Source organism: Diplotaxodon limnothrissa, linkage group LG6, assembly GCF_057381915.1.
Source record: "Diplotaxodon limnothrissa isolate DT_005_m linkage group LG6, D_limnothrissa_male_GT1.1, whole genome shotgun sequence".
Taxonomy (NCBI): Eukaryota; Metazoa; Chordata; class Actinopteri; order Cichliformes; family Cichlidae; genus Diplotaxodon; species Diplotaxodon limnothrissa.
Window position 1 is genome coordinate 5518605 of NC_140601.1, and position 23953 is coordinate 5542557.

Here is a 23953-nt window from a genome sequence, read left to right on the forward strand (position 1 = left end):
AAAATGCTAATGGAGCCATTACAGCTTTTATTGTTATTTATCAAGTTCCAAAAAATATTGATCACAGCTGATCTGAAAAGAATTTCATGCCTCAGGCCCTTGAACTGCAACCTTTACCATGGTTCAGATGTGGAGAAGAAATAACAGGGGCATGGGATGGGTCACAAAAGAAAACTTAACTTATAAAACAGTTTTGTTTTTAAAAGTATAACAGTTCACATACCACATACAAGCTCAGCAATACCACATACACCACATCAGTATAGGAGGGAGCAGGTAAAGGCAGGATCTGAGATTTATAAAGAAAAAAAATAATTAATTCCTTAATTTCAAGAAGCAAATTATTGTTTGAATTACAACTAAATAAAATACTACTCAGAAGAAAAGCAAGAGATTGCTTCTATAGAAAGTTAGCACATGGCAGTGTCAATTATCACCAGGTCTGTCGACCTCCATTGTCTGTCCACTCATATGTCTTGAATAATTTTATTAAAAAAATTAAGTGTGTACTTTCACAAACTGTAATTTATAACTACATTGATATGTATAACTCCGCTAGGAAACATGCTGTATTTACAGACCATTTTTACATAATACAGATTACTGATAGAGCAGAACAATGGTGTCACAGTGGCTTTCGCCCTTGACTTTTTGGATTTTAAATGTCACTTTATGCTATCCTTGCTATCCTATTCGATATTTCCGACTCTCGGATTACAGAAAAGGAATCCCAAGAAAGCAAATGGAAAAATAACCCCTTGAAAGAATAACCCCATGAACCCCTGTAGCTAATCCCTTAATAAAACAAAAAACAATAAAAATGTTTCTTACACAGTCCACAAAATAAGCATGTCCAGGACCCAGTAAAACTAATGTAAAACAAGCACACGCAAACGATATAACATGTCTTGTAAGACAAACGCAAAATATAACCATGCTGGACATATAGATACTACACAACATAGTCAAAGAAAAAAGTGGTCTTACCTCTCAAAGAAACAGCAGCTTGGCGCCAAAACAGCCTTTTTCAGTTAAATTTGAAGTCTTGCGCATGAGCAGGCACAAGCCGTGAAACCTTCTTGTTCTGCGCGGTTTCATTACAACTGTTTTTGCATTACTGCCACCTTGTGGATATACAAGGTATATCGATCCTAATTGACTTAACTTAAATGTTATGCGATCAAGTAACACATTAGTATTATGCACGTTGAATAATAGACACAATTACGTAGACTTGATTAGAAAAACATATGTTAACTTAACAAAAACATATATTTTAAGTAAAATGAAAATAAATAATTAATATACACTGAACAATCCACCTCATTCATTTTTTTGAGTGTAGGCTGTGAAGAGGAGCTTTTGTCTAACTATACTGCCATAAAAAGACACAACTGCTCTTTAAGAAATGACACATTTTTAACTAAACTGCTCCTCTGTAGTGTACCTCCTCGTTGTTAAATCAGATTACATGTAATCAATTGATCATAAATATAAAATCTTTCTGAATCGAAGCAAGTTTCTAGTTTTCTATTAAATTAACCCTAAAGTTGAGGCAAGGAAGGTTGGGCTTCAAACTTGAACTACACTTTTTGAGACATAATACATTAGTCTCAATAAGTGTCAGTAGGTATTATGTCACTTATTTCAAACATAGTATTTATGCCTTCTTTTAACATAACCATATTAGGCACTGATACTTATGAAAACAGGATAGCACCTAAAGGAGGATTTCAACAAAGCATGCAAATTCATAATAGCAGGCTTACTTACCAGAAAGAGAACAACACTAACTCCTATGTAGGCAAAGACAATGCACATCCAGATTTCATAGGCCAGTGGGTCCAGAAAGGAGAAAACACCTGGTTTGGATTTTTGCGGCTTTTTAATCATGATGGAGATTCCCAAAGACATGAAGGGTTTGGAGAAATCTATCACCTCTTCACGGACAAGAGTGATTGTCAGGGGAGCAATAGCTATATCTGCTTTCTGTTGGAAAGTAGAGACACAGTGACAGGGACAATGTGATTGCTTCATGGACTTGGAAGAGCTGCTGCTACTACAGCGCTTTGGCAGTCGTTGTGATCACATAAGTGATTCTAGCCTACAAGCCACATTTAACTATACAATCATATAGTGTTTAATTCTACACACTGTAAGGACGTTCACCTAACTTTACATCCACATGCACAAAGAAGACTTTAGAGGCATGCACCAGGGGCCACATGCCTGAAACAATAGTTTCTATGATTTTTTTTCCTATGACTTAATGGTGATTTGTGTGATTAACAATTCAAGTACAGGTAAAATTTAAGATTATAATGGACCATAAGTTCCTAGAGCTCCAGATTTTTTCCTAGAGAACCAGCGAGAAGCACACATCATTCCAGGCATAGCAGATGGCCCAGTCAGTGATTGAGGTCAAGGGTCATGCCGTTTGGGCTCCTACTGGTCACCTCGAGAGGATTCCAGAACCACAGCAATAACCACGAAGGGGTTGGCGGAAATCCAGAAGGACCAGACTAAGAAGGCCAGAAGCCCTGACTTGGCTGAGTCAGAGAAACACCCAGACCTCAAAAAGGGGGCAGAATAATCCCCCGGTCTGTGGAAAAAGACCTCATGGTGGTCCACCCATGAGGTTAAAGTAAGAAGAGGAGAAGAGCACAGAGAATTGCCCGTCCCAGAAGATTAGTTGTTTAAATGTAAAGAAGGTCAAAAGCCCTTTAGACAGAGTTTCTAGTTTGAGCACAAAGGTGGAAGCTGAAAAGTAATGGGAGGTCTGAGAGTATTAGCTTTACTAATAGTTTGTGTGATTTTTATGTTATGTTAATTGCCCGAACACAGTGGTCATCCCACATTTGGTCCAGCCGTTAAAGGGGGACAGACTGTCCAGAGAGGGAAAGCGCGACAACTAAGAGAACTGACAGATACTGGGTATAGAAATATCAACCTGGGGTTAGATTGGCTAATTCAAAATATAAAGGAACAAAAGGTGTCAGACTGTGTGGCGTGCGTAGCCACCCGCCCACACCTGTTCACCGAACCTGGCCCTGTCTATTCAAATGACACGCGGGGATTTGGTTGTGTGCTTATAATAACCAGAAGTGCAATTCCACCAATTGATAATAAAACTACTCCGGGACCTTTTACCCGAAGAAACGCTAACTATACCTGTTTTGATTTTACAGTGAGCAGCAAGGGAAGTCAGAAGTATGACGTAGGAGAGATCCCAGCGGACTGGTGTACGGTGGTGTATCCAGCCCAAGGGAATGCCTCCAGGGGTAAACATGACATAAATTGGCCCGTGGGCAAGAGCGGGTTTGTACTATTATGCTGGGTAAAAAGGGGGTAAGGGTCTCAGGAAACAGGGCAAGGCAGCTCACAGCCCAGTGTAGATGCAAGGTGCTGTTCTGGACGTACACTTACTTGTTTGACTTATTTGTGGGGTTTTTAACATATATGGATGCAATAGGGGTGCCTAGGGGAGTAGCAGCATCAGAAGTATGGTGACCTTCTTTCGAAGGTCAAAAGGGGGAATTGTTGAAAATATATCATGAAGCAGTATTTCAGCAAAGGCCATATTAACCCAGCCGCTAATAAAATGTGCTAGATCATAGGGTATTACCAGAAGTGCTTTGATTGTAATTGCATACGTGCTTGCACAGCGACAGTCAGAACAGGATGGACTCAGGATGTGTCATTTACTATTATAAGACTCATAACGAGAACAACAGGAAACAGGTGGGGGTGAAAGGCAGTTAAGATAGATTTCTGAGTAATTGTAGAAGATCACCAAAAAAGGAATCGTGTCTAGCTGTCACTAACTGTAACTGATGCATGTTATGTTATCTGCTTATGCACGAAGGGGCGTGAACCCTGACATATAAAACTGTGTATCAAAGTGCTTCCTCTTTGAGAACTACACGGAAGGTGGTATTGTGTACATCTCCCTTGCATGCAAGCTAAATAAATAATTGTGGATTGACTAGACCTGCTCTGAGTATTGGTTGTTTGTTCTCAACCCAACATCAAAGAATTCGGGACAACTTCATGACCCAATAGCCTATTTTGAATGGAGGGGAGAGTAGGGAACTGTCTGTTGGTCTGGGTTCTTGTTACAAAAGATAAGAATATAGTGTGAACAGGAACAAAACAATAAATCTGGGCGATGAAGCTGGAATCCACCCCATCCTCTCCATTTTATCTATAAAATGGGGGATTGGATGGTATTAAATGGTTATTTGAGTCTCATCCAAGAATCTCATGTAATGAATTTGTTGAAAAATACGTTGTAACTCACTAAATTACTAAAGTTATTACACAGTGTTAGAGATGAAACCCCAACAATCAGCTAATCTTATATGAGGGAATTTTCTGAACTGGTGCTACATAAAGCTTAATTTTCCAGATTTTTCAGACTGCCTCCTCTAACTTAAATGATCGGAGTGTTTGGTCAGTTACTCAGATCTTTAATGAATGTTATTAATTACTATTAATACCAATTTAATCTAATTAAAAGTAAAGAAAATTTCAAGTTTAAAGTGTCATTCACACTGCAGGACGTGCAGCTGCAGTTGGTTGATGTCCACAAATTTCCAGGCATTTGGTTAAATGTGCTCATGCAATTCTAAGAGAGAGGCTCAGCAGAGATAAAATCTAGTACTTAACAATTTCTATTCCATGTCTTAAGTAATATTTATAAACTTTGCTTTGAACATGGTTTTCACACACCATTTTTGTTTTGCACTACCACCAATATTTAATTTGTCTCATGCTCAAGTTAAATAAAACATTCTGCTGTTTATTGTGCCTGTGTAAAGTCTTACCCCATATACCAGCTCTCCAACCATACCATTCCAGATTTTGGTTTCAGCATCTCTTGCTCCATATTTGCCATCTCCCACAATCCTCAGCTGGTAGCGTATCCCACAGTGCTTTGCAATCTCCGCAGCCAGGTCGACACAGTAACCTTGCATCAGTACAAACAGCCAAACAACAAAGTCGCTTATATGAGATACAAGAGTAGTGTGTAATTGAATATCACATATCTTAATATCAAATTTACTCTAAATTAACGGCACCTTATGTGTCTTGAAAAAGTTTTAAAAGTAAGGAAAAACATATGCTATTGTGGTATCATTGAGCTATCTTCATGGCACATACTTCAAACAACAAATTATTTTCATTAATACTTCAAGTAGAGGAATGAATAATGAAAGGTTTTATATGCAGAATGCTATACACACTGGTTGCCACTCACATGGTGCTACTTTAAATGGTGGCAGTAGCATTTGTATGTAATCTATAAATCCAATCCAACTTTATTTATATAGCATTTTAATATATATAAACAAAAAAAACAAAACACCCAGCACGCCCCTGCGGGCGGTTTATCCTTCAAGCTCGGGTCCTCTACCAGAGGCCTGGGAGCTTGAGGGTCCTACGCAGTATCTTAGCTGTTCCCAGGACTGCGCTCTTCTGGACAGAGATCTCCGATGTTATTCCCGGGATCTGCTGGAGCCACTCGCCTAGCTTGGGAGTCACCGCACCTAGTGCTCCGATTACCACGGGGACCACCATTACCTTCACCCTCCACATCCTCTCGAGCTCTTCTCTGAGCCCTTGGTATTTCTCCAGCTTCTCGTGTTCCTTCTTCCTGATATTGCTGTCATTCGGAACCGCTACATCGATCACTACGACCGTCTTCTTCTGTTTGTCTACCACCACTATGTCCGGTTGGTTAGCCACCACCATTTTGTCCGTCTGTATCTGGAAGTCCCACAGGATCTTAGCTCGGTCATTCTCCACCACCCTTGGGGGCATCTCCCATTTTGACCTCGGGACTTCCAGATTATACTCGGCACAGATGTTCCTGTACACTATGCCGGCCACTTGGTTATGGCGTTCCATGTATGCCTTGCCTGCTAGCATCTTGCACCCTGCTGTTATGTGCTGGATTGTCTCTGGGGCATCTTTACACAGCCTGCACCTGGGGTCTTGCCTGGTGTGATAGACCCCAGCCTCTATGGATCTTGTACTCAGAGCTTGTTCTTGTGCTGCCATGATTAGTGCCTCTGTGCTGTCTTTCAGTCCAGCTTTGTCCAGCCACTGGTAGGATTTCTGGATATCAGCCACCTCCTCTATCTGCCGGTGGTACATACCGTGCAGGGGCCTGTCCTTCCATGATGGTTCCTCGTCTCCCTCCTCTTTCTTGGGTTTCTGCTGCCTGAGGTATTCACTGAGCACTCGGTCAGTTGGGGCCATCTTCCCAATGTATTCTTGGATGTTCGTTGTCTCATCCTGGACTGTGGTGCTGACACTCACCAGTCCCTGGCCCCCTTCCTTCCGCTTAGCATACAGCCTCAGGGTGCTGGACTTGGGGTGAAACCCTCCATGCATGGTAAGGAGCTTTCTTGTCTTTATGTCAGTGGCTTCTATCTCCTCCTTTGGCCAGCCTATTACCCCAGCAGGGTACCTGATCACGGGCAGGGCGTACGTGTTGATGGCCCGGATCTTGTTCTTACCATTCAGCTGACTCCTCAGGACTTGCCTGACCCTCTGCAGGTACTTGGTGGTTGCAGCCTTTCTAGCGGCCTCTTCATGGTTCCCATTTGCCTGCGGGATCCCCAGGTACTTGTAACTGTCCTCTATGTCTGCAATGTTGCCTTCTGGTAGTTCAATCCCCTCAGTTCTGACTACCTTCCCTCTCTTTGTTACCATCCGACTACACTTCTCCAGTCCGAACGACATTCCAATGTCATTGCTGTATAGCCTGGTAGTGTGGATCAGTGAATCGATGTCTCGTTCACTCTTGGCATACAGCTTGATGTCATCCATGTACAGGAGGTGGCTGACAACTGCTCCGTTCCGTAGTCGGTATCCGTAGCCAGTCTTGTTAATGATCTCACTGAGGGGGTTCAGGCCTATGCAGAACAGCAGTGGGGACAGAGCATCTCCTTGGTAGATCCCACACTTGATGGTGACTTGTGCTATGGGCTTGGAGTTGGCCTCTAGTGTTGTACGCCACATCCCCATTGAGTTCCTGATGAAGGCTCTTAGGGTCCCATTGATCTTGTACAATTCTAGGCATCCAGTATCCAGCTGTGGGGCATCGAGTCATAGGCCTTCTTGTACTCAATCCAGGCAGTGCACAGGTTGGTCAGTCTGGTCTTGCAGTCTCGGCTGACTGTTCTGTCTACCAGTAGCTGGTGTTTTGCGCCTCTGGTATTCTTGCCAATTCCTTTCTGTGTCCCACTCATGTATTGACCCATGTGCCTGTTCATCTTAGCCGATATGATGCCTGACAGGAGCTTCCATGTAGTACTGAGGCAGGTTATTGGTCGGTAGTTGGAGGGGACCGGTCCCTTCTTGGGGTCCTTGGGGATCAGGACCGTCCGACCTTCGGTTAGCCATTCCGGGTGTCTCTCGTTAACTAGCAGCTGGTTCTTTTGTGCTGCCAGACGCTCGTGGAGTGCAGTCAGCTTCTTTAGCCAGTAGGCGTGAACCATGTCGGGCCCTGGTGCTGTCCAACTCTTCATACTGGAGACCCTTTCTTGGATATCTGCCACTGTGATGGTTACTGGACCCTGTTCAGGGAGGTCGCTGTGGTCTGCCCTCAGATCCACTAGCCACTGAGCATTGCCATTATGGGTTGCATCCTTCTCCCATATGCTCTTCCAGTATTGCTCCATCTCCAGCCTTGGTGGTGCTGTTCTCTTATTATTGTTCCCTTGCCACTGAGAGTACACCTTTGCTGGTTCTGTGGAGAACAGCTGGTTTATTCTCCTGCCTTCTGTCTCTCTGGTGTACCTCCTCAAGCGGCTGGCCAAGGCTGTGAGTCTTTGCTTGGCAGTTTCCAAGGCCTCAGGTATGGACAGCTTGCTGTATTTCTTATGCACCTTCTTTGTCGCACCTTTCTGCAACTCCGTTAGTTGGCTAACCTCCCTCCGTGCTACTTTGATCTTGCCCTCTAGCCTCCTTCTCCATGGAGGGTACTGCCCCTTGTGGCTGTTCAACTTGTAGCCAAGCATCTCACTGATCACTGCTGCCGTATTGTAGATCAGCTTGGGGTAATGTGCTCACGTTTGCGTGTCCTTGTCAGCAGGTGAGCAGCAGTATTCTGGACCATTTGCAAGCGTGATTGTGAAGCCTGATCAATACCAATATAAAGCGCATTACAATAATCAAGGCGAGTGGGCACAAATGCGTGTAAAACTCTCTCGAAGTCATAAAAAGAAATAAAAGGTTTGACTTTAGAAAGCTGCCTCAACTGAAAAAAGCTATTTCTCACCACTGTATTTATTTGTTTGTCCATTTTAAGAGCTGTGTCAATTGTTACTCCAAGGTTGGAAACAATTGGTTTCACACAGGAAGTGAGAGGACCCAAGTCAGATGGAGGCACACCAGGGCCACTCGGCCCAAATATAATGACCTCTGTCTTCTTTTCATTAAAATTAAAAAAATTCAGAGCCAGCCATGCTCTGATATCTTTAAGACATTCTAAAATAGGCCTGAGGGGGTTAGGGTCATTGTGTTTCAGGGGTAAATAAATTTGACAGTCGTCTGCATAAAAATGATATGGAATTTTATGTTTTTTAATAATATGGCCAAGGGGAAGTAAATACATGCTAAAAAGAAGGGGCCCAAGGATGGATCCTTGGGGTACACCACATGGGAGGGGGGCGGAAGATGAATAAAATTTACCAAGTGAGACAGAGAAACTTCTGTCAGACAGGTATGACTTGAACCACTCCAAGGCAGTGCCTCTAATTCCAACATGATGTTCTAGGTGAGAAATCAAAATGTTTTTGTAAACTGTTGCCACTCCTCAACCTCGGCCGTAGTCCTCGGTGAGTTAAAATAGGAACAGTCTGGCGGTAATAGTTCCGAGAAAGCGCTTAACTCACCGTCACTTAGCCAGGTTTCTGTCACACAGAGGAAATCCAGATTATGAGAAGTGAAGAAATCCTTCAATATGAACGTTTTATTTGCTAACAACTTAGCGTTACCCAGAGCAATCCGGGTAGGGTCCATCATTGCGGTGACAGCCATCCAAGAAACCTGTTTCACTGGATTCTGCGGATTTACTCCACCGCAGCGAAGACGAGGTAAGAGAAGGCGGGGACGCAGGATCTCCTCAGCCGAGCCGACAACAGGTACCAGCTAGGTGGCAATAGGTTCCAGGAAGCAACGGGGGATGAAACGCCAGTGCAAAGGTCGGATTTCCGCCAGAGTGCATTGGGAAACTGTTCTGTCTCTGCCAGATGAAAAACCTAAATATGATTTCAATTTCACTAACAGCCCGCTGCGTTTTCTCCGACGTTTAAAGCGCTTCTTATGAGATGGGGTAGGGGTGTAGCCTAGGTGAGCCGGTACTCCAGAGAGTAGCGGAGGTGGGAAAAAGTCCTGTCCATCAGCGCTAGTCCTTACCAGTTTCTCTGTGGCAAGTCGAATATTTAAGAGAGTTTCACGATTGTAGATCAGTAGAGAGTCAGCGTTGTTCAATAAAAGTGACAAAAACAATATAAACACGCAGAGCAAAAGTGGATCCGACAGCCATGGACGGCGAGCCATGCACTCCGGCGCCATCTTGGATGTAGGACTTGGCTCTACTTTACTTTACGTCTTAATGCATGCGCCATCATCCAGGCAAGGAAATCCCAAAGGTTGATTCTGTCCATGTGGACGTAGTGTTGTCATTTAGATAAATGCTTCATCACTCATCCAAGTGACACTTTCTCCCACTGAAAACACTACGTCCACATGGACAGAATCAACCTTTTGGGATTCTGTACTGAACGTCCAGTTTCAGTCAGTCTCAATACAGAATACTGATATGACAATTTTGGTCTAGATTTTTTGGTTTAAATAACAAATAAAACGTTTTACTGTACTGTAAATAACTTTTCAAACATTTTTTATGAGTATCATATAGACATATAGTACCTGATGTAACGTACCTTCATAACGGTCATTGTCTTGAAACAATTCAGCATTCTTCTTTAGCATCACATACGGTGCTTCCTATATACACAAACACATTGAAATGTTAACAATACAGTAGACTGGAGTATGAATGTGTGTGAGTATAGATAGAAAGCACTTAAAGGCATAAAATAGGTGCTTGTGTAAATGAGTGAATGAGTGCTCAGAGTAGTATCTTGCCCAAGGATGTTTGGCATGCAGCAGCCAGGAATCAACCAACAGTCTTCCAATTAGTAGATGAAAAGAACACTAAATAATACAGAATACTGAAATAAAATGCAAGATTATTAAAAATGCTAACTAGAATCCCCTAAACATCTCCAAAACTCAAAACCCTGGATCTAAACCCATGGCACTGTTTGTAACACAGTGGACCATCTCTTAAATTAGATCTCACTTTGTTGTTGTGAGATCATGCAAAATCTTGATGCTGTGTAAAAAATGTACAGACCAATCTCAAAGTAACATTTTACAGCAAAACTCTTAGAGAAGATTGTCTTCAGCTTCTTAAAAACAACATCCTTGAAAGAAATTCAGTCAGCATCACAATACTATGACTGTGTATTAGGTTACAAATTACATCTTAAAAACTGCTTGTATGGTGAATGTTCTAGTCTTGCACTACCTCACATAAGTTCAGCATTTCATACAACAGGACATCAAATTCTGGCTGCAGCACTGGGACGGTGTCTGGGACATCTCTGTGGTGGTTTAGACAAACTGTAAGTTTTTTGTTTCCATTGGTGACCGCAGGTCTGTGTAGTCTGGACTGAACTGTGGAGTCCCCCAGGGGACCTATCCTTTTTTCGATTATTTATGGTACCATTTGGTCACAATATACAGAGATACAACATTTCATTCGACTGTATCAAGAAGACTGAGATCCCTCAGCTCAGCTCCAACCAGAAATTAAGTAAATTAATTTAGTAACTCCAGCCTTTGTGGGTGTTATAATGTAACACAGAGCGACAGAGTTTTATGTATGCACTTTCAATGGGCAGTTATTCCTGCTGCAATCAAATCAGAAACCTGATCAAAACATAATCAAGAATTAACAAGCTGAATAATTTAATTTAAGGTGAATAAGAACATAATCATTACAATGAAATAATTCTAATGTTAAGAATTTGTTTTCTGTGCAGATGTGACCTTGAGCTCTGTGTGTGTGTGTGTAAGGAGTTAGACTAAACAATTGTCTGGGTGTGAGTAGAGTAGGCAGAAAGACAGAGAAATAGAAAGGTTTTTTTTTTTTTTAATCATGAACAACCAGAAAAAGTCGTTTTAAATGTAATGTGACTGCAGATCTTAACAGGTGTTAAAAAGAGAAGACAAGAAAAACAGATTTTTGGACAAAAAGAAGTAATCAGAAATGAAAAATACATAGAATGATAGAGGGAAACCACATATTTCTTTTTAACATGATAAGAAATCATGTTGGTATTATGCAAACTGAAGTATAGTGTTGAATAAACATGACAATTGTAATAAAATAACTTTTGCTATAGAGAATGAGGGGAGGGGAGGGGAGAAAGAGAAGAGGGAGAACCTCCCTCTTTTGTGAGGTTGTTATAGAATATTCTCCCTTTAAAAATTAAAAGATCTGTCACGGACCCGGCTCCGGGGACTCAGGGTCCGTGAGCAGTGTGGACTATTATTTCTATTATTTGATGTGTGTGTCTTCTGCACGATGCTGTCATGTCTATGTTCCACATGTTGTATGTGTAGGCAGGGTGTGTGTGTATATGTGTGTTTCTGCGGGTGTAGCCATAGCTGGACTGGCCATCGGGCATACCGGGCATTTCTGGTGGGCTGATGGTGATTTTTCGTTTTTATGGGCCGATGGTTTTTGTTTTGTTTTTTTTCGTTTTTTCCCCGTAACGGTATAAACACTGAAAGGTGGTGGATTGGCCAGATGCTGGGAGATGTGTAAAAATAACTCAGTTGTTTGGTGGTGGTTATTGCGGAGCTTCCACAGATTCAGTAACATTAGCAAGTGGTGGAGGCCAGCAGATGCAACACGCTGGCAGGTGGATGACGGAAAGGCAGGAGGAGCAGAGACCCGAGGCGGTGAATTGAACTTCAGGTAAGAAGTTATGAGCTGCAGTCTATCTGGGTCAGATATAAACCAAGTTTAGGTGGAGTTTATTTTCATTATGCTGACTTTTTACAGTCAGTTACAATAACTCGTACTGCGTACTAGCTAGCATGACGGAATTTCTATACAGCTGGGCGGGTGCTATGATGTTAATGATGTTGAACTTGTTTTATCTTATTTTATTTATAACTTCTTACCTGAAGTTCAGTTCACCTGACACTCTCGGACCAGCGGCCGCTTTGGGTCTCTCCTCTTGCCTCCCTTTTCCTTCATCCACCTGCTGGCTTCCACCACTTGCTAATGTTATTGAATCTGTGGAAGCTCCGCGATAGCCACCACACAAAGTAACGAATAACGAGCCTATCTAAATTCCAGTAACGAGTAACGCGTTCCCGGTTTTGGCATAATAACTAGTTACCGAGCTCGTTACCACAATAATAACGTAGTTACTGTAAGACGCAACACCTGCACAAACAAACACATGGACATGCAAGTTCGTAACAAACGCGTTACTTAATAACGCGTTAGTCCCAACACTGCTGAATGCTTTCGGCAGATTTCCATGTGTACATCTGTAATGTCTGTATCATACAAGGCTTGAATAATCTGGTCCCATTTTATCTTAAAGACCTCATAGTACCATACTATTCCAATACAGCACTTCACTCTCAGACTGCTGATGTACTTGTGGTTCCTAGCGTATTTAAAAGTAGAATGCAAGGCAGAGCCTACAGCGTTCATGCCCCTCTTCTGTGGAACAAGATCCCAGTTTGGAATCAGGAGACAGACAGCCTCTTCAAAATTTCATGCTATTTTTTCACATTTTGGATCATCTTTACTACTGCACTATTAGAGAATAGAAGACAGAAAACGTTTGACATTGACTGACATGGTCAATTGTAACTCTATTCATGGGTTACCAGTATCGTTGTAACGATGACAGTCTTATTTTCCATTCCCATTGTGTCATTTGGGTAAAGGTCTGACTTTGTCAGAACCATCTTATCCACCTCATTCCAATACCCAATCTGTGAACAGACACAAGTAAGGTTATGCAAATATCTTGCACATACAAGCTAGAAAATGTGTTCTAATGATACATATTATGGCAACCTGATGTTTTAGTTACCTTAACAGGTCCATTGTTCCTAAGCTCCATGATTGTCACCGAATAGTTGATCCTTTTCCCGTACTGGTCAAACTGTATATTCCCTGTTAAACCATCTACATGCACCTGCATACACATTATTTGAATTATTAATGGCACAGCTTAAGAATGAAATTCAGTCAATTAAATTACAAAAATTAAAATGAAAATAGGCACTTTCTGGATCTCATGCACACCCACACCTCATGCACACCTGGTGGCTATAGTAGGATAAGTTAACAAAGGGAAACCCTACTTTTGGTCATCTTCACTGGTACCTTCACCACACACTACTTCCACTCAAACAAATGACTGATTGTGTTGCTAGAACAATTTTCAAATGATTATATTTTCAATTATATTTTCAAACATTAAATTTTAATAGCTTTTGACAAGTAACCAAATAAAAGACAGCAAGATTTTTCAACAACATCTCTGATCTAAACTCTTACACCTAGCTTTTATGATTTCTTCTTTGTGCATTCAAACTAAAGACATTCAAATCCTTTTTACCTGTTTGAGGGCACGCTCAATTTCCACCCCTTGCGCCCAGGGCACTGCTGGATTAGCTAGACAGTCCCCACTGTTGCCACGACGACTTATATCTATTCTTTGCTTGTGCAGGAATCGGAATGCCTCAGTCATCACATGGACTGCATCATAGGTGAGGGCTGAAGTATACTGAAGGACAAAAATAATGGCAAAAAATATAGTTTGGGGACATTTTACTTCATTTAACAGTTGCAATAAAGGCAATGCTGCAAGGGACCAACTGGCCAGGTGTCCAACCAGGGAGCTGTCTCTTAAGGAATTCTAACCTATGTCAAAATGTCTGATGTTGACTGTGAATCTCATAGAATTAACACGAAATTTCAGGTGATTGGATCAGTTTGAAAGGCAAAAGGCACCTGCAGGTGACGACGTATCGTCGACATTGTTGTGTTTGTTGGGGAGAAAACTTAGAAACATACAGTACAGCACTTCAGAGTCACACTGACAGCGATTGAAGATTTATGGAAATTTGACAAGCTGAACGCATTCTGTACTGTCAGGAGACACGGCGCAAGATTGACTGATATTAAAAAAAAGCATGCAAAATTGCAAACACAAAAAAAAAAATATGCGAAACAGCGAGACTGCAAATGGTGAACCATGATATAGCAAGGGACCACTCATCAAGCATCAGCCAGATCTTTCTAACATAGGTTAGAATTCAAGGGATGAAACTATGACAAGGTTTCATCCCTTGTCATAGTACAGACTACATATGGCATGAACTAACGAGCCTCCAAGCTGACATTTTTTATGTTGAATGTGGTGCAGTATTTTATTTGCCAGCTAAAAAGAAGGCAAAGAAGCTCTCAAACCCATTGATCATTTTCATATATGCCTCAGTCTAGCCTGAAATCTTCTAGAATTCCCTAGAAGTGCTACAGGTGTGACTTTTAATTTTAATGCACACCTAAGTCATGTACAACTCACTTTGATTAACTCAAGCTGTATGTATTATACTTGTTTATGTATTATACTAAAGATTACTTGATATTAGAATACATTTTTGCTGGCCTGATTCTTAGACCATCTCCCGGCAATCTTAATCCATTTCTTATAGCATATAACTTTTGCTGAAATAACTAAAACTCCACTAAATTAAACAAAAAAAAGATTGTTGGATGTCCAAATCTTACTCTAATCCTTATATCAGCTCCAGGATACTCCTTTTCTTCCAAAGCCTCCCATCGCTGATCAAACTTTGCCACCACAGGATCATCAAAATCTACAATCTGAAAGCCAGACACATTTGCACCTCCATACTGGATTTTAGAGAGGTCACCATCCACAAAACCCTGGAACAAGATCAACAAAATATACAATTACTGAAATTTACAAAAAGTTTATTTAATACTAATATGCAAACACTATTTTCTTCTCTGCTAAGATCTCATGCAGAGCAAATGATGTGCCTCCAGCTATTTTTCAGAGATTTACTTAGAGCAAAGGTGTTAAACATAAGGCCAGAATCAGCAACATCTAAAAATACTGTTGAATGACACTGAGAATAGTCACAAAAGCAATCTAGTCCGCATGCCAATAGAGAAACGAGATATGGAATGAGTTATGACTAGTATACTCAGCAACTACTGCTCTATTATATAAATTGCAGTAGTGCAAGCAAAAGGTAGTCTTCTCACAGCATGTCTAAATGTGACTGCCTGCTTTAGGATCCCAGTTACTAAGTGTAAACCTGTTATTAGATCCTAATCTAAACTGAGTTATGTAAACCGTCGTTATTGTTAAACAGTCATACATAAATGGCCTGCAGTACATACATAAATATACTTTGTCAGCCTCATTTAAAGACTGGAAAATGACTCACCAAGTTTGCGATGATATAGTGATATCCTTTCACGTGCCTGCCTATAGTGATCACCTGGTGAATAAGAGGAAGAGGTTATGTCAGCAATAAACAACAATTTTAAATGGTTAACAGGTTAATTATCCTAACCCAGAAAGAAAAACTAGATGCTTCAATTCACTGGAAAAAAAAATCATAATTTTTGGAGATACATGGTATGTAATTTTATTTATATAACACTTTTCTACTCTTACTAACCAGTCATAGAACATCACATTTTCAAATTCAAATTCAAATTCAAATTCAAATTTTATTTGTCACGTACACAGTCATACACAGTACGATATGTAGTGAAATGCTTGGACAACTGCTCGTGACCTAAAGAAAACAAAAAAGGAAAGGCTATGAATAAGATAGGAAATAAATATGAAAAATTAAAAAGGGTAAATTTAACTAGGAAGGAATAAAATATAAATTAAGGTTAAAAATGAAATAACTGTACAACACAAATTAGAATGAAGGGTAAATTTAACTGGGAAGAATAAGATAAAATATATAAATTAAAGTTGAAAATAAAATAACTGTACAACAAAATACACAATACACAATATAGAACTATATAAGAATGTATGAAGAAATCTAAATATAAATAAATATATACACAATAACAGCAGCTGTACAAGTATTAACTAGAAATGAAGAATATAGTGACCAGTGTTGTGCAAAAACAAAGTCCAGAAAGTCCAGTGTGTGTGTAAGAACCATATGTGTGGGTCAGTACTGTGTGGTGGTGTGATTGAGAGACCGTATCGCCTGCGGGAAGAAGCTCCTCCTCAGTCTCTCTGTGTTGGTCTTCAGGGAGCGGAATCGCTTTCCTGACCTCAACAGAGAGAACAGTCTGTTGTTGGGATGGCTGAGGTCCTTCACGATCTTCCTGGCCTTGGTCCAGCACCGCCTGCTGTAGATTGAGTGCAGGTCAGGGAGCTCGGAGCGGATGGTGCGCTCAGCTGACCGCACAACCCTCTGTAGAGCTCGTCTGTCCTGCATGGTGCTGTTCCCGAACCAGGTTAAGATGTTTCCCGCCAGGATGCTCTCTATGGTGCACGAGTAAAAGTTCCTGAGCACCTTGGAGGGCAGTTGGAAGTCTCTCAAGCGTCTGAGGTGGTAGAGACGCTGACGGGCCTTTTTCACCACGGTGTTGATGTGACAGGACCATGACAGGTCCTGCGTGATGTGAACTCCGAGGTATTTGAAGCTGTCCACTCTCTCCACTGGGCACTCGTTGATGACGGGGGTCTGGTAGTTCCTCTCCTGCTTAGTGCTGAAGTCCACTATCAGCTCCTTTGTCTTACTGACGTTTAGAAGGAGGTTGTTCCTCTGGCACCAGTTCTCCAGATTCCTAATCTCCTTCACGTAGGCCGTCTCGTTGTTATCAGAGATCAGGCCCACCACGACGGTGTCGTCAGCAAACTTGATGATGGTGGTGGAGCTGGTAGTGGCCACACAGTCATATGTGTACAAAGAGTACAGCAGGGGGCTCAGAACACACCCCTGGGGGGCTCCAGTGCTGAGAGTGGTGGAGGCTGAGACATGTCCGCCCATCCTTACTGCCTGTGGTCTGCCAGTTAGGAAGTTGGAGATCCACTGACACATAGATGAGCTGAGTCCCAGATGCTCCAGCTTGGTGGTGAGTGTGGAGGGAATTATGGTATTAAATGCAGAGCTGTAGTCTATGAAGAGCATTTTAACATAATTCCCCCTTCTAGTGTCCAAGTGAGTGAGTGATGTGTGGAGGAGATGAGAGATGGCATCGTCTGTGGAACGATTTGGACGGTAAGCGAACTGTAGTGGGTCCAGTGTATCTGGTAGTGAAGAAATGATGAAGTCTCTGACCAGGCGTTCAAAGCACTTCATCACTACTGAGGTGAGGGCTACAGGGCGATAGTCATTGAGAGAAGCAGGGTGGGGTTTCTTCGGGACAGGAACAATGATGGACTCTTTGAAGCATGTGGGGATCACCGAGTGAGATAAAGAGATGTTGAATATCTCAGTGAACACAGGAGCTAGCTGGTATGCGCAGTCTCTTAGGATACGACCTGGGATGCCGTCTGGTCCTGCTGCTTTCCTGGTGTTCACTCTCTTGAAGGCTCTCCTTACTTCATGCTCGGAGATGACGAGCACGTTTCCGGTGCTGGCAGTATCTTCCTGTCTGCAGCCGTTAGCGCCGCTAACACTGGCATTGTTGGAGACCTTAGCTGCAGCCTCGAAGTGAGCATAGAAAGTGTTCAGCTCGTCTGCCAGAGTCACGGCCGCGTTCGTCATACCGGTTGTTGGTGCTTTATAGTCCGTTATTGTCCTTAGTCCCCGCCACAGGCTCCTAGAGTCACTCTGTTGGAGTTGTGACTCTAGTTTCCTCCCGTAGCGCTGCTTCGCCTCTTTCACCGCCCTCCGCACGTTATATGACGCGGCTTTGTATGGGTCCATGTCCCCCGTCATGAGTCCCGTGTTGTAGGCAGCGGTGCGGGATCTCAGAGCGTCGCGGATGGTTTTATCCACCCACGGCTTCTGGTTGGGAAACGTTGTGATAGTCTTTGTCTCCACGGTATCATCCGCTAGTTTCCCGATGAATCCCACAACCGCTTCCGTAAACACGTTGACGTCATCGTCGGAGCTGTTTCTGAACATGCCCCAGTCTGCGTCATCGAGTGCGTCCTGTAACGCGGCCACCGATTGATCCGTCCAGCGCGCGACCTTCCTCTGAACCTGTGCTTTCAAGGAGCACTTTATTGTATTGTCACCTTTCTCCCTTACTATATGTCAATAGACCTCTCTGCATGGAATCATACTTGTTATTAATCTCTGGCTCTCTTCCACAGCATGTCTTTTGTCCTGTCTTCCTTCTCTCACCTAATCGGTCAGGACAGATGTCCACCCCTCCCTGAGTCTGCTTCTGCTGGAGGTTTCTTCCTGTTAAAAAGGAGTTTTTCTTTCCCACTGTTGCCAAAGTGCTTACTTGTAGAGGGTCATATGATTGGGTTCTTCTCTGTATGTATTATTGTAGGATCTACCTTACAATCCAAAGAGTTTAATTTTGGTCTCTTTCTGACCAGACTGTACTCTCAGTATTTCACAGGCTTGCCTAAATGTTGTTCAGAACCTTTAAGCATGCTTCAACATGTTTTTTCTTCAGCAATGAATACTTGAATGGTGAGCGTGCATACTGGCCATGTTGGTTGAGTGCACTACTTATTGTTTTCTTTTAAATAGTACCTGCTGATTTCAAGTCTTTCTGTAGCTCTCTTCAACTGGTCCTGCCTCTTAGACAACTCTCCAAAAGTGCTCACTGGGACCTTAAGTTGTTTAGAAATTTTTCTGTAACCAATGCCATTAGCTGGTGATTTCAGCCGGTGTCACGACTTTCTATCTGTGTCATTTCTTATTATTACACATAATTTATGGACATATATGATCTGATTTCTTTGCATGTATGGATTAGAGTGTTACAGACATCTGGTCATGTCATGTCATGTCAATAGCACGTTTAGAAATATATCTATTTAAAAAATTGGTTTTGTCTTCATTACATTTTACATTACATTTTACCAGGTGAATATTTCCCCAAAATGCAAAAAGAAAATATTTTTAACATGAAATTCTTAGCCACAAACATGTATGTGTTTTAAACCTAACCTGAATTATAAGACAGCTCTGGGGCAGTAGGTCGGGAAGGTATTGAAGATGAAACAAATGCTCATATTTAACAATTTTTTTCTCAGTTATTATGCAAGTAAATGTGGATACTCCAAAATTTGTTTCTTTTCAGATTAAACTGCTGATAATTTTATTTTTCTGGTACAAAGTTGAATGAAAATAGAATTTTCATAATTTTCGTAATCTCCATGTTTTATTTTGTATTATTGTGAGATATAACTATCAACAATTCAGAAATTGCCACAAGTTGCATTTTGCAATGAGAAGTTTTTTTTTTAAATTCATGTGTGTTCAAATAATGGATTTTAAAGGAATACTTAATTTTTTAAATATTTTAATTACCCAATGCTTAAACTGTCTTTAGTGTAGCTGCCAAATTACATTTCATGTTCAAGCATTGCTGCAGATTTAAAATTGGAGATGGTTCAGCAGATTTAAAAAAAAAAAAAATTTAAAAAAGAGAGGAAGGCACTCACATCACTTAGTGATGACAACAACATTATCATCCTTCCGGCAGACAAGGGTAGGTGCAGAGTATTGCTAAACCAGAAAGACTATTATGAGAAGATCTTGTCACTACTCAGTGATGAAAATACTTATGAGCCCCTGAAACAAGATCCAGGGAGTGGCTGCAGGAATAGGGTAATAGACTGTCTGAAGCAGTTAGAACAAGACAAGGCTATCGACTACACCAAGTCTGTATGGTTTACCGAAAATACATAAACAGGGTGCACCTTTAAGACCGACTGTCTGCATGATCAACTCTGTCACCTATAACATCTTTAAGTTTCTGGCTTCGATCCTCAACCCACTGGTGGGCAGCTCTGAACTCCACATCCAGAGCACCCTGGATTTTGTTGAGAAGGTGAGAGATGTAATTATGGAGGCAGATGAAACCATGGTCTTGTACAACGTTACATCTCTCTTCACTTGCATCCCAGTCACGGAAGCGTTGGAGATAGTCCGTAAGAGATTACAGGATGACACCAACCTCAGCAACAGGACCACTCTCAGCATCGACCAAGTGTGTTTGCATTTGCAACCGTGTCTTCATTCCACCTACTTCACATACAAGGGTCAGTACTACAGGCAGAAACATGTGTGTGCCATGGGTTCCCCAGTTTCACCCATCGTGGCCAATTTGTACATGGAAGAAGTGGAAAAGAGGGCTTTGCTATCCTACCCTGGAACACCACCAAGCCATTGGTTCAGATATGTGGATGACACCTGGGTGAAGATCAAATCTCAGGACGTACTACTTTTCACGGATCACATTAACTCGGTGGACCGACACATCAAATTCACCAGGGAGGATATGAAAAGTGGCAGGTTAGCCTTATTAGACTGTGAGATTTCCATCTGTAATGGGGGACATCTAAAAGCTGACGTGTACCGTAAACCTACACATACGGATCAGTATCTAAGGTTTGTCTCTCATCATCCACTGGAGCACAAACTGGGTGTCATCAGGACACTACAACACAGAGCAAACACCATCTCCACTGACACAGCGGCCAGGGAGGCAGAAGAACATCACATCAAGAAGGCCCTGAGTAAATGTGGTTATCCCAGCTGGACTTTTGTCAAAGCTGGGAAGGCACCTAAAGAAAGCTCCGCCAATCCAGGAGAGAAGGACAACCGCTGCCCAAGCGAAAACCTGTAGTGATCCCATATGTGTCAGGAGTATCGGAACAGTTGAGACATATTTTTTCTAAACACCGTGTCTCTGTGGGTTTCAAACACCTCAAAAAATGCTGCGCCAAAAATTGGTCCACCCCAAGGATCAGGTCCCCCGACACAAACAGAGTAACATAGTGTACGCTGTTAAGTGCCAGGAGGATTGCCAGGATTTATACATCGGGGAAACCAAACAACCTCTGGCGAAGCGGATGGCACAACACAGAAGAGCTACCTCGTCAGGCCAGGACTCTGCAGTCTATTTACACCTACAGGCCAGTGGACACTCTTTCAATGATGAGGATGTAACATCCTGAACAGGGAGGAATGCTGGTTTGAGCGCGGAGTCAAGGAGGACATTTACGTGAAAAGGGAAAGACCATCTCTGAATCGAGGAGGGGACCTAAGGGTACATCTTTCGCCATCTTACAATGCTGTGATTGCAGCCATTCCCCAACTCTCTGTGAATGGTACTCATGGCCATTGATCAGTGGGCTTTGATCAGTGGGTTTTGGTCAGTGGTTGTTGATCAATGGTCATGAGAATTTGCATAATTATGATTAAGGAACTGACCTCCCAGCCCATTGTTCCTTCAGTGGGCTGGTTTCAGTCATTATGCAAATGTACTGTTTATAAGATTGGGGAAACCTGCAGTCAGCTGAGACTGAAGAAGTCACTTGGATGAGTGACGAAACATTTCTCCCACAAAACGCTACGTCCAGATGAACAGAATCAACTTTTGGAATAAACAAAAAACATTTATCTGAAGTCTCACTTTGCTTCTGGTGATTCGACACATAATTTTTCATCACTGATCAAATAGAGTTGGTAAGATATACCACCACTGTTTCTGTCTAGTTGATAGTAGACTTTTCTCTCCACCTATCTGGGACTGTAAGAGGAACATGTTGCAAAAATAGTTGTGTTATATTGTTGAATGATCACTGTCTATTAACATTACAGATTACAACACTTTGCAGAACTAATAATACTTGCTGCCTAGCTCCCACATTAAGATTATTATTTTATTATTGGAAATAGCCGCTACTTTAATGCTAACTTAACAGACGGGTAATGTGGCTCTTGAATAACTGCTACAAGTTTAACAGTTGTGTGCAGTAGCCAAGTTAATGTTTATGATAACTGTTTAATACATTTTTTTTAGAAACACGAGTTTTAGTGACCTTTCAAAAGTCTTCATGACCCTAATAAACTTTTCTGGTTTGTAAAAAGTTTTCAGACTCAGATAGCACGTCTGGTATCAATACTACTGCTAATGTGTATCCAATAGCTATTTTGATTCATATCAGAGTATTGATTTCTATTGTAACCCTACTCCACAGAGTAACAGTGCTAACAACTGTACCACCATGCTATCCGTATAGCAGCTTCTATTTAGCTACTTTTCTTTGTCATTTTTTTTTGTCTTCTGTGACAGAGATGCAACATATAGGGTTCATACAAATATTTAAAATCAGTCAAAACAAGTCCCCTCCCCCAGAATTAACTGACTGTTTTTTAAGCATTTGTCATATTTTCAAAATGTTTAACAGCTTGTGCTTTGCAGATTTAACTTGCAGCATTTGCAGATGTCATGAGCAACATGCCCAGTTCTGATAATTGTGACATTATCAAAATAGGGTTTTCCAAATGATTATCATGAGCTGGTACCGTAAAGCAGTTAGCAGATAGGGGTCTAATTTTAGTTTTGATCACAGTTTTGATCCAGCCAATCAAACCAAGCTGAAAAAGAAAATCCAACTGTTTTCTAGATTATCGTCATTAAAGTGTAAGTTAACACTAATAATTATGTAGCAGCCATCTGCATGTGAACAGTGAAAGTTCTACGCGATATCATTTTGCTAACCATGTAGAAAAGACAAATACTGGATACTAAGCACACATCATTTCCATTGTTTGCCATCTGATGATGGAAACAGGCCAACAGTACTTACCGAAGAGGAAATTAACTCTGCCAGAATAGAATTTGAAAGATTTCAAAACACGTATAGTAGTTTCATTTAATTGTTATTTAAGAAAATTTAAATGACACAGACACCATCATGACTAGTTCATGTCTGGTCTGGTATCACACCTAAAAAACATCCAGGATAACCACAATACTGTTGGTTTCACTGAACAAAAGTCTCCAATAGTATGTTTTGCATAGTTTCATTACTTCTTTTACACAGACACACACATATAGAAATATTATCAGTTGACTCTGAGTTGGTTGGATGAGAGACATTCACTGTTTTTTAAGGAATGCCCAGTAAAGAATGGATCTATAGAATCAGCTTCATTTTTGATGGAGAGAAAATATTGCTCATACTGGTAGCAGCAGTAACAAGATAAAAATCAACCTGCTCCATGATGTCTTTCACTTTATCTTGTTCGCAGTCCAGTATGATGCGTCGTTCCTTACGGATCTCCAGGTCCTAAAAAAATAAGACAACAAGCATCCAACATTATTACACAGTCTTTAAAGATTTGTGTGCTCACAGTACAAGATCAAATTGCATCTTCCTGAGGTGCAGTGCTGCCACATACTGCTTGACACCATAGGTTAGACAAAGATATTTATTATAACTAGCTACAAAACCCTGAAAAGCTTTCTGGAAAATACAAACTAAAAGCTTAAGCTTATTTTAGTATTTAAAACAAGCATATGTAAAAACAATAGATAACATCAAAGCAAAGTATACTCTACAATGCTGTACAGCTGCTACACTGTACAGCTGACAAAGCCCTTTTCCCAAGACATCACAGACCAAGTTTTGGTCAGGACCCATAGGCTTCAAATTGTAAGGCACTAGCTACTGTGTCAGTATGTGGTGGGAGTGGGAATGTGCTGAGCTAACTTTAGAATAAGTGCATAAAAGCATGTTTTTATTTTTTGAGGTTTTTTTTATGTCCTTTCAATCAGCGATCAGAATTATTGTCTAAACACCAAGAAAAGTGCCCAACAGATTTGTTTTCCCAA

At 41.4% G+C, this 23953-nt stretch overlaps 1 protein-coding gene across 3 annotated transcripts in view; it reads right to left on the reverse strand.

Annotated features, from left to right (window-relative positions):
- LOC146629994 (glutamate receptor 2-like) overlaps nucleotides 1-23953 on the reverse strand; it is a 119680-nt gene that overhangs the window by 71219 nt on the left and 24508 nt on the right. For all 3 annotated transcript variants that reach the window (XM_085355533.1, XM_085355532.1, XM_085355531.1), the window contains exons 5-13: nucleotides 23334-23408; nucleotides 15604-15657; nucleotides 14915-15073; nucleotides 13740-13907; nucleotides 13209-13313; nucleotides 13000-13107; nucleotides 9960-10023; nucleotides 4827-4969; nucleotides 1774-1989 (exon numbers count right to left, since the gene is read on the reverse strand). In XM_085355533.1, the coding sequence (XP_085211659.1) occupies nucleotides 1774-1989; nucleotides 4827-4969; nucleotides 9960-10023; nucleotides 13000-13107; nucleotides 13209-13313; nucleotides 13740-13907; nucleotides 14915-15073; nucleotides 15604-15657; nucleotides 23334-23408 (1092 nt within the window). The remainder of the gene's footprint in view (nucleotides 1-1773; nucleotides 1990-4826; nucleotides 4970-9959; nucleotides 10024-12999; nucleotides 13108-13208; nucleotides 13314-13739; nucleotides 13908-14914; nucleotides 15074-15603; nucleotides 15658-23333; nucleotides 23409-23953) is intronic.